The 17,649-nt window shown below is 38.0% G+C and overlaps 2 protein-coding genes and 1 pseudogene across 5 annotated transcripts; 2 read left to right on the plus strand and 1 right to left on the minus strand.

The window, feature by feature from the left end:
- The first annotated feature begins 2,881 nt into the window (after window positions 1-2,881).
- Window positions 2,882-9,103, plus strand: LOC122275550. Of its 4 annotated transcripts, none has more exons than XM_043084655.1 (4): window positions 2,882-3,126; window positions 4,462-4,790; window positions 4,945-5,061; window positions 5,148-9,103. In XM_043084655.1, the coding sequence occupies exons 2-4, from the start codon at window positions 4,506-4,508 to the stop codon at window positions 8,379-8,381; spliced, it is 3,636 nt and encodes a 1,211-aa protein (XP_042940589.1). In that variant the 5' UTR covers window positions 2,882-3,126; window positions 4,462-4,505; the 3' UTR covers window positions 8,382-9,103. The 4 variants fall into 4 exon arrangements, with proteins under 4 accessions (XP_042940589.1, XP_042940588.1, XP_042940590.1 ...); XM_043084654.1 differs by having other exon boundaries at window positions 4,490-4,790; XM_043084656.1 differs by having other exon boundaries at window positions 4,580-4,790.
- A 761-nt stretch (window positions 9,104-9,864) lies between these two features.
- LOC122275551 lies at window positions 9,865-14,574 on the plus strand (annotated as a pseudogene).
- A 1,133-nt stretch (window positions 14,575-15,707) lies between these two features.
- Window positions 15,708-17,152, minus strand: LOC122275294 (protein EXORDIUM-like 7). The gene has a single exon (XM_043084296.1). The coding sequence runs from the start codon at window positions 17,050-17,052 to the stop codon at window positions 16,045-16,047; it is 1,008 nt and encodes a 335-aa protein (XP_042940230.1). The 5' UTR covers window positions 17,053-17,152; the 3' UTR covers window positions 15,708-16,044.
- Window positions 17,153-17,649: the final 497 nt, after the last annotated feature.

Here is a 17,649-nt window from a genome sequence, read left to right on the forward strand (position 1 = left end):
TCTACACAGGAAATAGTTGAATCACCACGTGTAAGGTGATTGCAAGTGTAGAGGGTGTTCTACACGGATCCTTTGTAGCGGTGTTGTTCAAAGGTGTAATAGGTTTCTATCTCCACCTGAAGGAGGTTGAATAGTGAATTTGGGAATCCTCAAGGGGTAGCTTGAGGCGAGGACGTAGGCAGTGGGGCCGAACCTCGTTAACATACTGAGTTTGCTTCTCTCTTACCCTTACTCCTTATATTTATTGTTATTTCATATTTTGTTTATATTTTATATTATATATTTGATTTATAATTGTTATTTTTTTTAATACAACTCAATTCACCCCCCCTCTTGTGTTAGTCATCTGGGCAACAGAGGACTTTTTCCTACTACCCCTGTATCCTTATAGTCAAGTATTCAAACTCCTTTTGATAATCCCTTAAAGATCTGGTTTGTATGATCTTTGAAAAAGTCTTATGGTAGTCCATATATTCGGTTGGTCCAAATCTCGCCAAGAGCTCATTGAAAAATTTTCGTCATTTCAATTCCCTTTTTTGAGTTCTATAGGTATTCCTCATCCATTGCTAGCATTGGTTAGCCCCCTTTAAAGAAGTAGGCGACATAGGACACCTTAGAATGATCCTCCATGTGATTATGCAGGAAGTATTGCTTGGCCCTACTTACCCATATGCTTGGGTTATCACTATTGAACTTGTGAAAGTCTATCTTAGGTTTGATGGCTTCCCCCATTGGCCTTCTATTACGAACACATTTTCTCTCACCTCGTTTTTTTTTTTTTTTTAAACTTTCCTTAGTTGATTTCTCATCAGAGTTTGAGGAATCTTTATTAGATGAATCAGAATCCTCCACCCTCTCATGGTGGGCTTCTTTTAGACGCAACAGAACTCTCGGGACTAGGGTGTCTCTCGACCCTTCTTCTATGGCGCATTCTGATTTCATTCTCAAGTACCCTCTTTTGGTTCACTAATTGCTGGAGTATCTCATCTATCCTTCTAAGCAGTTCATTGATGGTGGTTTGTTGTGCCTCCAAGGTGGTTTCAAGGTTCTCAATCCGCTCCCTATGTGTTGGTTGTCAATCAGGCATGATTTTCCTCCTTGGATTCCTCTCCATGGATTGGACATCTCTCAACGAGAGCACCAATGATGGAAACCTCGCTCGCACTTAGGTGTTTACGATCGTGTTGGATGGATAAATCAAGGGTTTCCTCGGGGCAACATTAAGATCTAAATTGGTTGGAGTATAAAAATAAAGACTAACTTAGACTAGTACTCAATTCTTGGCAACAAATGTTTAAACTTTTATTGAAAAATAACATAATGAAAATACAATGCAAAATCAAAATAAATAGAGTTAGGGTTCGGCTAGCCCTCCCAATCTAGATTTCAATCCAAAATAATTTAAACTCCTAAATCTAAGGAAAACAATCCCTAAAATTAATGAAATAAATCTACTGATTAACAAATTGGTAAAATTTCTAATTTTTAGAAGCAATAACTCGGTCACTTTCTCTAATCCGCCTCATTCCTAAAATCAAGGAATTTGCCTCATCCCCTATGATCAAGGGATTTGACTCATCCTATAAAATCAAGAAATTTTTCAATAAGCATCATCTCTAAAATAAAGGGATTTGCCAACAACTCAATCAAACTCTAGGTGGCAAGTGGTTGGTCTTTCATGCATCTTCATCATTGTGGTATGCTTGTCTCAGTGTCTCATTTAATGCAGCATGTCCTTGATCATGTGCACTCCACTTCTGGACGTGCCTGGCCATTGAGACTATGAGGCAGGGATTGTTCTTGTCATTGCTTGCAGAGACCTATCGGCTAGTAGAAATGTCAGGTGATTCTTGGCTTACACGTGTTGTCTAGCTGCCTTAGCTGCTGGGCTTCTTGGGCTGACCTAACTCAGCCCATCCTTTGTTTTTGGGCCCTAGGTCTTCCTGGGCTTCGCAGGCCAAGTCTGTTGGGTTCAGTTTGGCTCAGGATAATCTCCTCATAATTTTAATAATATTTTATTTAAATTTTAATTTTTATCTCAACTTATCAAATTTTATTTTATTATCTAAATCGTAATTTTTTTTACTTCATATATAATATTAGGTTTTGTTTAATAAGTGTGATGAAAATTTTGAGTTTAAGATAAAATATTAAAATATTATTATTATTTTAAAATTTAAAAAAGTTTAAAAAATTAAATTATTTATTATATTTTATATAAAAATTTTAAAAAATTATAATGAGGAAATAAAAATTTTAAATTTAAGATAAAATTATTTTTTTGTTTACCAAATCGAACAACTTTTTGGACTATACATCAAGAAGATTGATATTATTCTGGTGAAAACAATAAGACAAATATTAAATTCATGACATGACCTGACAATTAGCACATTCATAAAGGACCCTTTTGCCCGCCGCAAGAGAGAGAACACTTGCGTAAAGAGTTGGTGTCTCGTATCCGAAAATCATTATGGCATTATCAAAGACTTTTTATTAATTAATTAATTTATTATTAAAAACTATTAAACTGTAATCGGATTGGAGTTCTAGAAGATCCGATCCTTGTTCCTCCTGTCCAATCCACCGCCTACCGTCCAAAAATTCTAAATATTAACGTGAAGAAAAAAATATACTCATCTTTGCATTATATATTATATATTTTTTTAATTTTTTTATTAAATATATTATATATAAATAATAAGTAAAAAAATTTAATTAATTTAAAAAATTTTAAAAAAAATATAACGTATAATATATAACAAATCTCATAAAAAAATCCACTCACGCGGGGCCCACACACGATCTCGCGTGTCGTAGCGACGAAACCTCAAGCCGAAATTCCGCGTCACGATATTTCTTCTCTCAGGCTCGTTTCAAATTCAAAACACTGCTACGTTTCGGCCTCGCCAACTTCCACGTCCGTAATTTTCCTTCCGGGATTCTCTCGATCTCTTTTCGTGGTTTCAACCCATTTGTGCGTTCTTGGATGTTCCTTTTCTTTTTCACTCCCTGAATAGTTAAGGGCCAAGTTATCAACTGCCCCTTTTTGTAAGATCCAGTCCTTTCGAAGTTCTTCCGTCTTTCTTCCACAGTCCTTGTCGGCCAAACAGAGATATTTTACAGGTCTCTTCCTCGCTTCTAAAATAGTCGTATTTTTTATTTATTTATTATCCTTTTCTTTCCCCTTTTCGTTTGGTTGATTTCATGCGTGTTATCATCTCCTGGTTCCGTTTGTTTTCACCGGAAAATCGTTTACGGTTATATATGGAAAGAGAACGAGTATGATCTTTCAGCCACTACGTTTCTGGATTAACTTTTCTAAGCGTTTCATTGTGCATTTTATGTCGGTATATATATGTGTGTGGTTATCGTAGGGGAGAAGTTCTCCTGCAAGTATTTCTGTGCAAACGGAGTCATTACCGTAGGCAGAATTTTGTTTATGAAATTGGCACTATTTTGCTATTGGTTCTCATATCTTTGAATACATAAAATCATTTCATGCTCCAATTCACGGCTTTTTGAGTCTTTTATGGTTGTTTGATTATCGATATTATGTATTTTGGTTAACCGTTGGTGGCCTGGGTTCTAACAAACAATATTTTATATAAATCCATGATAAATGCGTAGTTCTCTTGCTTTGTTTGATTCTTTGGTTGCTTGGTTGGCTTGGTGTGTAATGAATTGTTAGTTTTTTTAAGTTAGGAAGCGAGCATTGACAAGTTTGGGTCCGCATAAAGGACTGCTGCTGCATCTATGGCTCACAAACTGTTCACTACGGAAGCAGTCGCGATAATTTTAACAAATTAGGATTATATTTGCCAGCCTTTTTATTGATACATTTTTTCTTTCGCATAATATTGTTAGTTTAATTTGTAGCCGGCTTCCGTAAATAATTTAATGTTTATTGTTCTTTCGGGGTGCCATTTTGGAGAGGATATCGATCTTTTAACTTTTGAACCAGCAAAAGATGTCATTAATCTATTCTGGGGTAGTTTGTCGGGCTGCAAAGGTGCTTCTATGCGTGTTATTATTCATCATTTTATTTCCTTCACGATTTCCCCCCTTTCTTCCAGGTTACTACTAGCCTTGTGCTTGATTAACCCTCTCTGTGTGCGTCCCTGGGCGGGTGTGCTGGCTGTCTTAGTATGATAAAATTTACTCTGGTGTACATATGAAGTTAGAATAATTCTAATTAGTATCCCACACACCACTTCTTTTATTTATTTTTTTCCTTTTTCCTGTAACAAGTATGTGGTGTATGGATGATGAGTAGAATAACTCAATTAGTTTAGTAAGAATAAAATAAAATAAAAATTAAATTAAATTAAAAAAAATTAAAATAGGTGTGAGGTGATGAGTAGCATGCCTCCCGAAGTTATTAGGTTTTTGACAAATGGCAACTTTCTTTTCCTTTTAAGGCTTTAACCCATATGATCATCCTGATATATTTTTTCTTAGTCATTATCATGGTTATTGAATAAAACAGCACATTGAAGGCATCAATGGAATTTGATAACAAGCAGCGTGGTGTGCCTGGACGTGTTCCTGAATATGGTGCAATTTTTATGTCGAACAGTGCCACCAAAAGAGAATGCTATAGACGGAGACTATTTGGCCTTCCAGCTTCTCAAGGCTTTTTTGTAAAGCAGGTTAAAGCTGGAATGATTTTGTTTTTGTTTGAATATGAGAAGAGAAAACTTCATGGTGTTTTCCAGGCATGCTCTGATGGTGCACAGAGTATTGTGCCCCATGCATTCCGTTCATCTAGGAAGCAATTCCCATCTCAGGTTTGGATTACCATATCTTTCTTTCATGCATTTGATTTTTTTGTCTTTTTTTATTCCTTTTCAAGTATTAGCGGAGAGAAGGCTTTTGAGATTAATTTATTTCAGTAACTTTATATTTTAAATTGATTTTATTCTTAGCCGCTTTCTTTGGCAGGTAAAAATGACTCCAATTTGGCATTGTAGCCCACTAATTGAGGCTGAATTTTATGAGGCAATCAAGGAAAATTACTTTTCAGCTAACAAGTTTAACTTTGGGCTATCTGAAAAGCAGGTCCGCTCCTTTCCTGTTGAAGTTCGAATTTTTTGGAATTATTTACATAGTGTTTTTAGTGATGCCTTGTAATATGCATGCTTTAGGTACATAGGCTTCTATGCTTGTTTAGTTTGAGAAAGATAACTGATGACTTACCTCAAAGGCAACCGAACAAAGTTAAAGTCTCAACTGCGTGTACAATGGGTAAAGGCACGAGAGTTGATGATGTTGAGGCTTTAATGAGTGATAATGTAACAGACAGGGATGATCCCGATGATTATGATAGGCCCCTTCTCTTGACTGAGGACCCTCTAAAATCGTCTTGCTATTTCATTGAAAGAGAACACGATGAACGAAGGTTTGCAAACAGTTTGGGAGTGGGAAATAAATATAATGTTTACAATGAGCATGGGCCAGTTACCGCGAATGAGTATCTCGGGGATTCTTTGGCTACAGTTGGAAGGGATGGGGGCAGATTTGCTCTGTGTGAGAGGTCAGGGAGTGAATGTACCTTGGCTAGTGAACATGGACCCGTCATGTCAAATGGTCATTCTGGGTTCCTTTTGGGTACAGTTGGCCAAGATCCAGATGATGGCGGGCTTGCAACGATTGAGAGGCTAGAATGTGAACGTGAAATGGATGGTGGACTTGTGCCATCCTTCTCAGCTGTGTGCTCCAGTATATTGCAACCTAACCTAAATAGATCCATCAACTCTCACAATCCCATTTGGAATGCAGGTTCTGTGGTTGAAGATCAGCTGAGGCCTCATTCCACATTTTCAGGCTCAATTGAGCCACAAATCTCTTACCCTTTGCATTCAACATTGTACGGAGATGCAATTGGTATGAGCACAAGCCCTTTTGACCCTCATATTGCCGGTATTAACTCAAGGCACTCAATTTCATCACCTTCTGAAATTGATCACAGCTCTAATTCATTGCAAGAACGTTCTTTTTTTGGAAAATATGCTAGGACTTTCATTCGTTCCCCCAGAAACCAATCCTATTTCCCATTGGTAGGGCCTAATGATATAAAGAAATGTCAAAATGACAGTTCTGGCATTGGAAACTGTGTTCCTCTCTCTATCTACAACCATCAGGAAAATTTTTGCTACGAGACAAGTAAGCCTTTTTTGGGGGCTTCTTATTCTGAAAACTCAACCACGGAAATTTCTGAGAATAAAGGTTTCAAAGGCCTCTCTTTTTCACGTCGTCCTTCAGCTCCTGTGCCTTTATTAGAGACTGGGAATAGTGGGAACGAAAACAAGTTTCCATCATCTTATTCTTCCAGTCCTGGTATCTACCCTTGCTTAAACTTTGATTATGGCTTTCCTGTAGAGCCGCAAGGGAAGGTTGAGCATGCTGTGCGAAAGGAAGAGAGGAGTAAAGTATCTACTGGTAATATACAGTTGTCAAATAAGGATCAGGTCCAGTTGCCCTGTTGTGACTTTTATCTTGAACATACGGGTGTGCGCTGCAATGAACCCAAATCACTAAGTCACATGTTTTCTGGCTGTGAGAAGAGTGTGAATGGTGTGTTTTCTCGTTTAGCTTTGGGCTCAGATGTATATGGACAGGAAAATGGTCATTGTGTAGACCATGAAGAATGCAACGAGGATAAATCTACAGATGAAGTTGTGGCAATGTTATCTCAAAGCCGCCGCCATTGGTCAAAGTTTAAAGGGTCTAGTATACATTCTGACTTTAACCATGATTATAAATTTCCTGTAGAGTCACAAGAAAACCTTGAGCATGAAGGTATGCAATTGGAAGAGGCAAAAGAATTGCTTACTGGGAATATTCCCTTGCTAAATAAGGGTCAGGTCCAGTTGCATGGTTGTGATTATTCTCTTGAACACAAGGGTGGGTGTGATCGTGAACCCAAATCACTAAATCATGATCTCAAATGTCGTGAGGAGGGCAGGAACAGTGTGTTTTCTCGTTTAATGTTGGCTTCAGATGTATTGGAACGGCAAAATGGTGTTGAAGTTGGCCGTGGGGAATGTGACGGGGACAAATCAGCCGACGAAATCATGACAACATTACGTCAGAGTCACTCCCAATGGGCAAAGACTAAGAAGTCTGGTATCCACCCTTCCTTTAACTTTGACTATGAATTTCCTGTAGAGTCACAAGGGAACCATAAGCATGAAGGTATGCGGCTGGAAGAGAAGAAAAAATCCTACACTGGTAATATTCCTTTTTCAAATAAGGGTCAGGTCCAATTGCACAGTTATGATTATTCTCTGGAACATAGGGGTGTTTGCCACCATGAATCCAAATCACTAAATCATGATCTCAACCGTCATCAGCATTCTGGAAACATGTCTTCTGGCTGTGAGAAGGGCAAGAATAGCGTGTTTTCTCGTTTGGCTTTGGCTTCAGATGTATTTGAACAAGAAAATGGTGATGCCGTTGGCCTTGAGGAGAAAAGAGACGGGGATAAATCGGCAGACAAAATCATGGCTATCTCACGTCAGAGTCGCTGCCCATGGGCAAAGACTGCAAAGTCTAGATCATTGTTCAAGCAACAAGATGTTGAAAAATTTAGAAACAAAAAAGAAACAACCTTTTACCCCAAGTTGGAAGGGAATTGCTGGGAAATGAACTCAAAGGAGACTAAAATGAACGAGACTTCAACTGTTGAAGAGATTGTTGACAAAACTGGTGAAAGAACTTTTGCGGATTTCAATCGTCAGAGTGCTAGAGGGACACCATATGTGGATTTCAAACGTCGGAGTGAAGTTCGAAAAATTCATGATGATATGAAGAGTAGAGTCTGTGATGAAATTGCTGGGAGTGATTGCTTGTCTGGCATCCAGCGCAAAAGAAGAAAGTTGATTAGGCCAAACTTTAGTCAGAGTCTGGATGTATTATCACAAGAGAGTTCTTTTAATAGTGAAGATAAAGAGGAAAGTTGCAAGGCTTTGGTTGGGAGCTATGATAAGGAAAACAAGTTGTCCTCAAGTGCAGAATTGCTGCTTGTAACTTGTTCAAACAGTTGTGAGGATAAGAACATTAACATTGATGTTGAAAGAGGTTCAAACTATGGAGATTTCAAAGCTGGAAATCATGAGACTTTTTCTAGACTTGACCGAAAAGAGTCTTCAAAAGATGTTGGCATCCAAAATGCTTGTGAAGAGAAGATTCCTAATGCTGATGATGGCTTGGGAATTAATGATCCCATGGCGGATCAGTTGTCCCCAGGTTGTCTGATACCAGCCACTTCGTCGTCAGAGTCATTTATAGAGAGTGCAGAAGAATATTCTAGAGGAATTGTTAATGGTGATGGTCAACATGGAAAGAAGTTACCTCAGAGTGTGGAAAATGCTAATTAACTTTGTCCTGTCAGTGTTGAGATTGCCATTGGTGACGCAATGAAAGTAATCAGATTTGTACAATGCGAAAGGTACCCGAAGAATTTGTAGAAATCAGCGTAGATGAAGATAAGAGAAACAATCAGCAGTTAGCACCGGGATCCATTGCCAAACAGTCTTAGGTGTCTTTTGAAAATTTAAGGTGCTTCAATTTTGAAAAACAATTGTAAGTTTTCTGTGAGGGGAAAAGTTTGGGCGTGGAGAGAAATTTGCTACTGCCAATGAAGGCAACAGCTTTGAAATTGAACATGATCTGATTTTGAGAATGGCAGTGAAGCTCTCCCCAGCAGTTTTGGAATGGATGAAGAACAGTATTGACTCACCAGAATTCAATATTATCTCAAGGGCTTGCAGATATCGTTTCAAGATAAGGAGTCTTTTGTGGAATATTCTGTCATCCCGATTGAAGCATCTGGATTTTACTCTTTTTTTTTTTTTTTTTTTTAAACAGGGCTAAAGATAAATGAAATAGATGTTGCTGGTTAGTATATGACTTGAACTAACAAGGTCAATTCTGCAGCTGAAATGCATGTCCCTGCGCTTCTCACTTTAATTGTTTTGTCACTTAGGTAGCCTTGGTGGTGGCAGGACCATTTTCTTTCCACTTTTTTGAAGATTCTTTTGTTTGCTGGGGTAAATTGCTACAGTTTCAAATACAGATAGAATTACCATTTTGCTGTTTAGTGGTGAGAGAAGTCACTGTCTTGGATTGTGGCAAATGGAAAGAGTTAAGAGTCCTGATAATGGATGAACTCTCAACTCTGTGCTGTGGCTGCATTTGAGGCAAAAAATAATGCCTTATACTCGTTTATATTCTTTTTCGTTGATGTGATATCATATCTAAGGCTCTTCCTTTTTAAAAGTAAAAAATAAACAATTAATAGAAAATACCGCATCAACATTTTAATATGAGCTTTCCTACATATAAATAAAGTTGCGTATTAATTTATGTATTAATACTGATTCTTTTATATTTAAAATTTAAATTAGTATTGTTTTTAATAAAATTTATTTTTTTATCAATCATATTAGATTGGTATATATATTAGTATACACTTTTGCTTACAATTAGATTTTTCCTTTTAATACACAAACGTAGTATATCTTATATAAAAATTTGATGTATAGTTATTTTTATGTATTTTATTAATTATTTGTGTTATTTTTTTAATATAAAATAAATATTTTGGTCATCTTAATCAAATACGTAAATAATATACAAAAATGATTATATATAGTAGAATTCAATTATGGTTTCAGGACATCAAAAAAAAGAAAAATAATAGTTACAGTCGTAAATATATAAATGATATATAATTATTTAAAAAAAAATAAATAAATATAAAATTTATATAGAAAAATAATAATTTCTTGATAATAAATTTTATTTTTTTAAAATAATTATACGAAACTTCCAACTCAAACATTACTTTAAAAAAAAAAACGCTGTTTTCTATAAGGGCGTGCTTTGTATTTTTGCCTTGGGGTTGTACAAATATTTTTTTTAAAAAATTACGTGTCCGGCGTTCGAACAGAGCCATTCGACGGAGGATTTGCCACGTGGTTAGAATGGCCCACCGGCAGAATGCCAGCATGGCTCATAAAAATGTACGGTAAGACAGACAACCTCTGCACTCCACCGAACCTGAGAACTCCCAACAGTTCCTGTCTCTCGATCTCGATAACGTCCTTCCCCGTTAATTCTAACGGCGGAAAATGCTCCGGAACCTCCGGATACGTCGGCGGCCCCGTTACGGAGTTCGGGTCTGCGCCGTCATTTCTGCGCTCCTCCTCCTCCTGTCTGTCTCTCTCCTCTACAGCAGCCTCTCGCACTCCCAATCTCACCCTTACTGCAACCACCTCTATACAAGATCCCAAAACGACCTCGATTCTACCCCCATCCTCTCCGATTCCCAACACGAGGGCGTTTCGACCTCCGAAGACAAACTCGACGAGCTTGACATTGTCGAGGAAGAGCAACAACAGCATGACGAAGCCGAAGATGAAGATGACAACGACCAATCGGATCGGCATCGGGCTTCCGGATACTTCTTCGACTATCTCAGTGGAGCCATCAGGAGGGCTATCGGTAAGCGCTCGATCGATCAATGGGACGACGATTGGTTAGGAGTCATGATAGGATCGAGTGTGGATGATCGGAGTAAGGCCGCGTTTGGCTCCGACGACGTTCCCGTGGACGAGATGGTGCGGCGGAAGGTGGCCGAGGTGGTTTCGATCGAGGACGCGTTGTTGGTGAAACTGACGGGTCGTGGGAGAGCCTCGCCCTTGAGGGAAGGGTGGGGGGATTAGTTCGATAAGAAGAGCGACTTCTTGAGGAGGGATAAAATGTTTAAGTCCAACGTGGAGGCTTTGAACCATTTGAATAATCCGATGCTTCAAGATCCAGATGATGTGGGGGTCACCACGCTGACGAGGGGCGACCGGTTGGCCCAGAAATGGTGGTTGAATCAATTCAGGAGAGTCCCTTTTCTGGCCAAGAAGCCGTTGAGTGTTTCGGAGCTGAATAGCAAATTGAAACCCAAAGAAAACCACATTGGTTTTGCTGTGGCAAGTAAGGAGAGTGATAGTAGTTTCAATGGTAGTGGTGGAGAGTTGAGACTAAGAACTGAGGCGAAGAGGGCGGAGCGTAGAACTTTATATGAAAATGTAAATGTAGATAATGGATTGAATGGTAGGACAATTATCAATACAGAGGATGAGGTTTCGAATTTATCTGATAGGATTGACAGTAAGAGAACAGAGCATAGTACCTCAGTGCAAGATATAGGTAATGGATTGACTAGTTATAAAATTATTGACTAGTTATAAAATTATTGGTTCTAGCAATAGAGATTTGAGTTCATTTAAGAAGATTGACAGTTTGAATGGTGAATTGGGTCAAACTGGTGGTGGTTTAGATGATGTGGATGATGATGTGGTTGGAGGTCAGGCTGAGTTTTCGGGTCATATATATGCAGATGGGAAGAGATGGGGTTACTATCCTGGTTTACATCCACGACTGTCGTTTTCGGATTTTATAGATGCGTTTTTTAGGAAGGAGAAGTGTGATGTGAGAGTTTTTATGGTGTGGAACTCGCCACCTTGGATGTATGGCGTGCGGCACCAGTGGGGGCTTGAGAGTTTGCTTTCTTGGCATCGAGACGCCTGTGTTGTGGTGTTCTCGGAGACAATCGAGCTTGATTTTTTCAAGTACAGCCTTGTGAATGATGGGTATTTTCTCATGTTATTGCTCTTTTCTATATCTGTCTGGCAGTTTTTCCCCTTCCGAAAGTGAGATTCCTTTTTTATTTTCGTTAAGTTATAAAGTTGCTGTTGCCATGCCAAATCTTGATGAATTGCTGAAGGATACCCCGACCCATGTATTTGCTTCTGTCTGGTTTGAATGGAGAAAGACAAAATTTTATTCTACTCACTACATTGAGCTTGCCCGTCTTGCTGCTCTCTACAAGTAAGCATTAGTGTATGTATGCAATATCTTCCAGATTCTTTTTCTGGGTGAAAAGTTTATTCTGTTTGGATCATGGTGACATCCATCTTAATTTTCTGGATGCTGATATTGGCAATATACTATTGGATTGGATAGACTGCATCATTAATAACTTCAGCATTTATTTTGTTTAGTTTGTGTTTTTAAGTTAAACTATTGTTTCTCTTTTATTGTGTTGTCCAGATATGGTGGAATATATCTTGATTCTGATATCATAATTTTGAAGCCGTTATCTGGGCTTAATAATACTGTTGGTATGGAGGATCATCTTAGTGGAAGTTCTTTGAATGGTGCTGTGATGGCATTTAGGAAGCACAGGTAAGAACAGAACACGTTCTTCAATGGTAGGAACTCATTTGCTATAGTTGATCGTTATTGCACGTTTGTTCTTTCTCTTCTTCACTATCAACTGGCTCAGATTTCCAATCACGAATTTTTATGTTCTGTTCGTTGACATTGCACCACAATGAAATGTACTATACAAACTTGTTTGGGGGGTGGGGGCACGGAGCATGGAGTCTGGGATTGGCAGGATTGTTACTAAAATATTTTTCTGTGCATGTCACATGTTTATTTGTGAATTGTGATATATTTTGTTGTTATCTCTTTTCTGAAAGCTGCAATGACTTTCTGAAGAAGGTTGGGGACAGAGAACTCACTGTTGGAGAGAAAGAACTGCTTTATGACCAAAAAGAAGGAATTAAGTTCTAGATGTCAGGCATGAAGTTGATGTTCTCTTCATATATATATTTTATGAGTTATGATCAATTAATTCATTTATTGCAAGAAAAGTGAGTAAAAAAAAAAACTTTGGATTATACATTGAAAGTTTGGATGTGATATTTCCTTCCCTTTTGATGTAGCTCTTTCGTAATGGAGTGCTTGAAAGAGTTCTATATGACATATGATGATACACGTTTGAGATGGAATGGGGCTGATCTTTTGACAAGAGTTGCAAGAAAGTTTTTGAGCCTAGAGAATACATCCACTAGACAGCTGGAATTGAATGTGCAAGCTTCTTTCACTTTCTTCCCTATCAGTTCTCAGCATATCACAAGGTATATATCTAAACTCCTTGCCATCTTATTTGTTTTCATGCGTATACTGGTGAGGGCATTTATAAGATGTTTTTAAACATCGTGATCTTTGAGTTGTAGCATCTAAATAAAATTTAATTCAGCCTATACATATAACTAAGGCATTTTAATTCATCCTATAGGTTGCCCTCTCTATGACTTTAGTGTTGGATACTAATTTAATTAAGTCTTTAACCCTCATGATCATAACAAAAGGTTGATGGTGCAGGTATTAAGATCTGCTTTGGTCTTAATTTGAGGCTATTTTGGCTCTTTTATAAGGCCCATACTGCCACTTACTTACCTGTTCAAGTCTATGGACCCTTTTTTGGGCCTTTGACTTTAAATAAATTAACTTAAATGCAGAAACATGGCTGCCAGCACAAAATTTCTAATCATAGCATAAACCTCTGTTTTGATGCAGACAAACTGAGGAAAAATCAGACGAACTAATGAAACCCTGTAGTTATCAAATCAAGATCTTTCATTTATTTTTTTTATTTCTTTTTCTGCTTGGTTCTCCAAGGGCAAGAAAAACACAGAAAAAGTGCCAATTAAGATAGGGCAAGAAAAATGCAACTATTGCTATTACTGTTGTCATTATATTTATTATTGTTGTTTTAAGTTGGTAAAATAACTACTTATATTTTATCCCAACCCATGGATATACCAAAGTGACGTCCTGATATGGGCTGCATTTCCCACCCATGCTGTTGAACAACGGCACTAATGATGAGTCAATTGCTGTCTTATTCCTGGCTATTCTATGTGTTAATGATTGATATAGAAAATTCGATCACTTGCATCAGTTATTTTTGCTCCCCAGAGTGATGTAGTTGCCATGTGGGGTTGTCTGATACTCTGATTCATGTTTACTTCGTTCTTTATTATTTTATGGCTCTAGCCTTACATTTTCAAACAAGTTGTGTAGCACCTTTGTTTCACATGGCGCTCTTATTTTTCCTCATTTATTACTTAAACGGTTTGAGCTGCAAACAGATATTTTTCTACACCGGCAACTGAGGCTGAGAAAGCTAAACAAGATGCTTTGTTCAGGAAGATTCTGAAGGAGTTATTGACTTTTCATTTTTGGAACAGCTTGACATCTGCTCTCATTCCAGAAACAGACAGCCTTGTATCCAGGCTTATTGATCACCACTGTATACATTGTTTTGATGTGTTGTGACCTTCACAAAAGACTACATTTGTCCAGATCCGGTCAAAATAGAATGCAGCAAATAGCCTTAACTTGTCGAAGCATCCATTTCCTAGCCACTAGAGAAATCTGAGGCTCTGAGTTGTATCGACCATCGGAGTTTAGGTTGGTAAAATGAGGTATAGCCATATTCGTGTACTTGTACAGTATTATTTGTATGTTTGTTGTATTGAAAATATAGTCTCTTACAATGCTGATACAAAATCAATCATGCTTTTCTAGGATCATTTTTTTATAGGTCAGGGTAAATTTTTAGTCTGATTTGTTGCTGAGCACTGAGCAGGATGTTTTTATCTTATTATTCATCTTCCCGTTCTTCTTGCCAATGTAATATATAATCAACTTAAAGATGCATGTGATATATATTTTATTTCATTGGTCCAGAAATTTTCTTCCTGTGACATCGAAGAGAATTTGTCACTGGTGCATATGAAAATGTGGAAAGATGTTTCATTATGAACTATTAGAAAAAATCTAGTTGTAAGCATAATTGTGCACTAATCTACGCACCAATTTAATGTGAATGGTCAAAAAGTAGATTTTATTGAAAATAGTGTTAATTTAAATTTTAAGTATGAAGGAATCAGTATTGGTACGCAGATTAGTATGCGACTATACTTGTATGTAACAAAATTCTAAATATTATAATTCCTCCCTTGAGGATGCTGGAATAGTCTTTCTCGCACTCTCTCTACGTGAATGGTTTTTTTCTCCAAGGATGCAATGATATCTCCCTGGACTTCTGATTTTTATGGTAATGTTCTTCATAGGCTGACATTCTTGACATTGTCACGTCTGGAATTTGAGCAATGTCACATAACCTCCCAACCTCTACACACTACTTTTTTTTTTTTTTTTAATTTTTTAATTTTTTTTAAATTTTTTTTGAGTTTATTCTTTTTAAATTAATTCAATTTTTTATTCATTATTTATATATTAAATATTTGATAAAAGAAAAAAAAATTAAAAATTAAAAAAATAGTGGTGTGTGGAGGTTGTATGAATAGTAGGAAATTGTGTAGATTTTTTGCCGGGATTTTCCCAAACACTCTAAGTGTATCTGTTTTACTGGATAATGCAGTTGATAAACGTGGTAGGAAATCAGATTTGATCTATAATGTCAGAGCTTTGTGACTTTGTCGAACAACCAAAATCAAATTGGAAATATCTGGATTATGCATTGTGCTTGGAATGGGGGGATTAGTGCAGACCTTGAAACAGGCAGTTTAACATACAGTGGTTGTCTCCCTAAATAAAATCATGCTCGGGCTCACCATTTTTATCTGGGAAAGGAAAACGAATGTTACTCCCTCCTAGAATCATGGAATAACTTTTGAGGTTTCACTCGAAACCTCTGTCCCTCCATCTCCGCAGGCATAGAGAACTCATTGCTGTCTCGGCTATACCATTGGAGGCTTTGGGGAAGTTGGAATTGGAGAGCTGCATGCCATACAGTATGAGCAGAAAATGAAAATATATATTTTAAATTAACTGCACAAAAACTTGTTTATTCATGCTAGAGTTGGACAACACTACTCGTTAACAAAACAGCTCCATGCATGACTGTTTTATAGATCCTTGTTGTATACAAAGAACTAGGTAGAAATTCGAGGAGCAAAGCATGTAAAGCACCAGCTCTTTGTAAAGCACAATAAGTTTGGGTCCACAGCAACCTGACCATCATCCTTCATCAACATGTGCTAGCCTATCTCCTTTCGATTGCCAATTGTTAACTGCATACCCTACCGTCTTGCCGATTTTAAGATACATCAGGAGCAAGAGGTAGTGGAGGAAATCATAGGTAATTATATACAAGAAACATTCTCAGTAAGCAGCATTCGGCCCAAAGCATCTCTTTGTTACAGGGTTCCATACCCATTGCACAAGAAACTTTCTTCCCTTCACTCCATTCACATTATAGCCAGATCCCCAAGAATCCCTATAAACTTTACCAACATATCCACCACCCCCACCAGTCCCATAAACACCCATACACAAATCTGCAATTTCGGTAGGTGCAGTTGGATCATCCCCGGCATACCATGCGTTCACAAGCGGGTTACTTGACACTTCCGCGAGCTCATGAGCGATCACACTAATCATTCCATCAGCACCCGCATCCCCATTAGGTGCACGCATTATGTTGTTGCCTCCATTTGTGCTTGGTGGTGGCTTTCCTGAATACTTAGGCCATGCAAATGGATAGGAACAGACACCCGGGCATTGAGTCCCACTATGACCAACCCAAGCATAGGGTACGGTGACTCCAACAATGTTTGGGAAGGTGAAGTAATGAAAGCCACAGACTGCCCTACAGAAGTCTTGGACTTGAACATCTGGAGAGGTCAGCACTAGGTAGAGACCATTGTGAGGATTGAGAGGCAGAGCTCGTGGATATGCATTGACTGCAGTTCCGATGACAGATTGGATTGCTAGACGACTCAGATAACCACCATGGGAGTATTTAGAATCGTAGAACTCCCCTGAAAGGACGATGCTCCCTGTGATATTTGATCCTGTTTGGTCGGTGTAGAGCCGGACGGTCCGCCACCAATCAGCGACAGAAGGGTAAGAGGAAGAGGAAGAGAGGGAGTAGAGGAAATCTCTTATGGTGGCTTGGTGAGTTGGATTCCAATGGCCATACCAGATTACATAAAGTTTTATAGGAGAAGCCAGGACAGGACCCATGTGGTACTCAAGGTTCACTAGATCAGAGGAGCCCTCATAGTTCAAAGCCTGATCGAATTGCTTGTTATGGCTCCATGAAAGAGCTAGTGCAGAGAAACAAAAGCAAGAAATCAGGAGGAAATGACAGTAGCGATGCTTTTGCATTTCGTATCCTATTGCTATTGGTATTTTGGGCTTGAGGTGTCGAGTCTGGTGATAGTTAAGGAAGCTCTTATAAAGAGAAACAGATGATGAGAAGTTAGGAGGTGGTTGAGAGATTCTTCTTTAGTATTTTCTTGTGGTGGGCAGTGGTTTGCATGTTGACATAATGCCACATGTCCATCATTATATACTTTTCAATGAGAATTATGTTGCTCCCCTCTGCTTTTTTACTCTCTATTACTTTTGTTCACAATTAGAAAAAGGTGCAAGACTAACAAGCCTTTGAATGCATTTCATAATTCAGTAACCCCAAAATAAACTATGGTAAGACATTGGGATCAGAGCAGAGCTATTTGTTAATATTCAGAAAGGTGGTAATGAAGGGGGCTTTTATATATGAATATATGATACTTCTCCCTCTCAAAGAGTTTTGTTTCCCCTGCCTCCTTTCTTCAACAGGTCAAATATTAAAATGCCAAGATAACATGGATTTTTATTTTTCTTTCTTATTGTTCTTGGAAAAGACAAAATAACTGACTTTCAATCTTTGAGTTAAAGACAAACAGGATGATAAACATCTGAATAGCAGTGGGTTTTGCA

Source organism: Carya illinoinensis, chromosome 9 (assembly GCF_018687715.1).
Source record: "Carya illinoinensis cultivar Pawnee chromosome 9, C.illinoinensisPawnee_v1, whole genome shotgun sequence".
Lineage (NCBI taxonomy): Eukaryota > Viridiplantae > Streptophyta > Magnoliopsida > Fagales > Juglandaceae > Carya > Carya illinoinensis.

Excerpts from the sequence above, each read along its gene's own strand:
- LOC122275550 (XM_043084655.1), top strand. The coding sequence starts at position 4,506 with ATGGAATTTGATAACAAGCAGCGTGGTGTGCCTGGACGTGTTCCTGAA. Across the intron at positions 4,791-4,944 it reads GGAAGCAATTCCCATCTCAG|GTAAAAATGACTCCAATTTG; the intron begins GTTTGGATTACC and ends TTTCTTTGGCAG. Across the intron at positions 5,062-5,147 it reads TTGGGCTATCTGAAAAGCAG|GTACATAGGCTTCTATGCTT; the intron begins GTCCGCTCCTTT and ends TGCATGCTTTAG.
- LOC122275294 (XM_043084296.1), bottom strand. The coding sequence starts at position 17,052 with ATGCAAAAGCATCGCTACTGTCATTTCCTCCTGATTTCTTGCTTTTGT.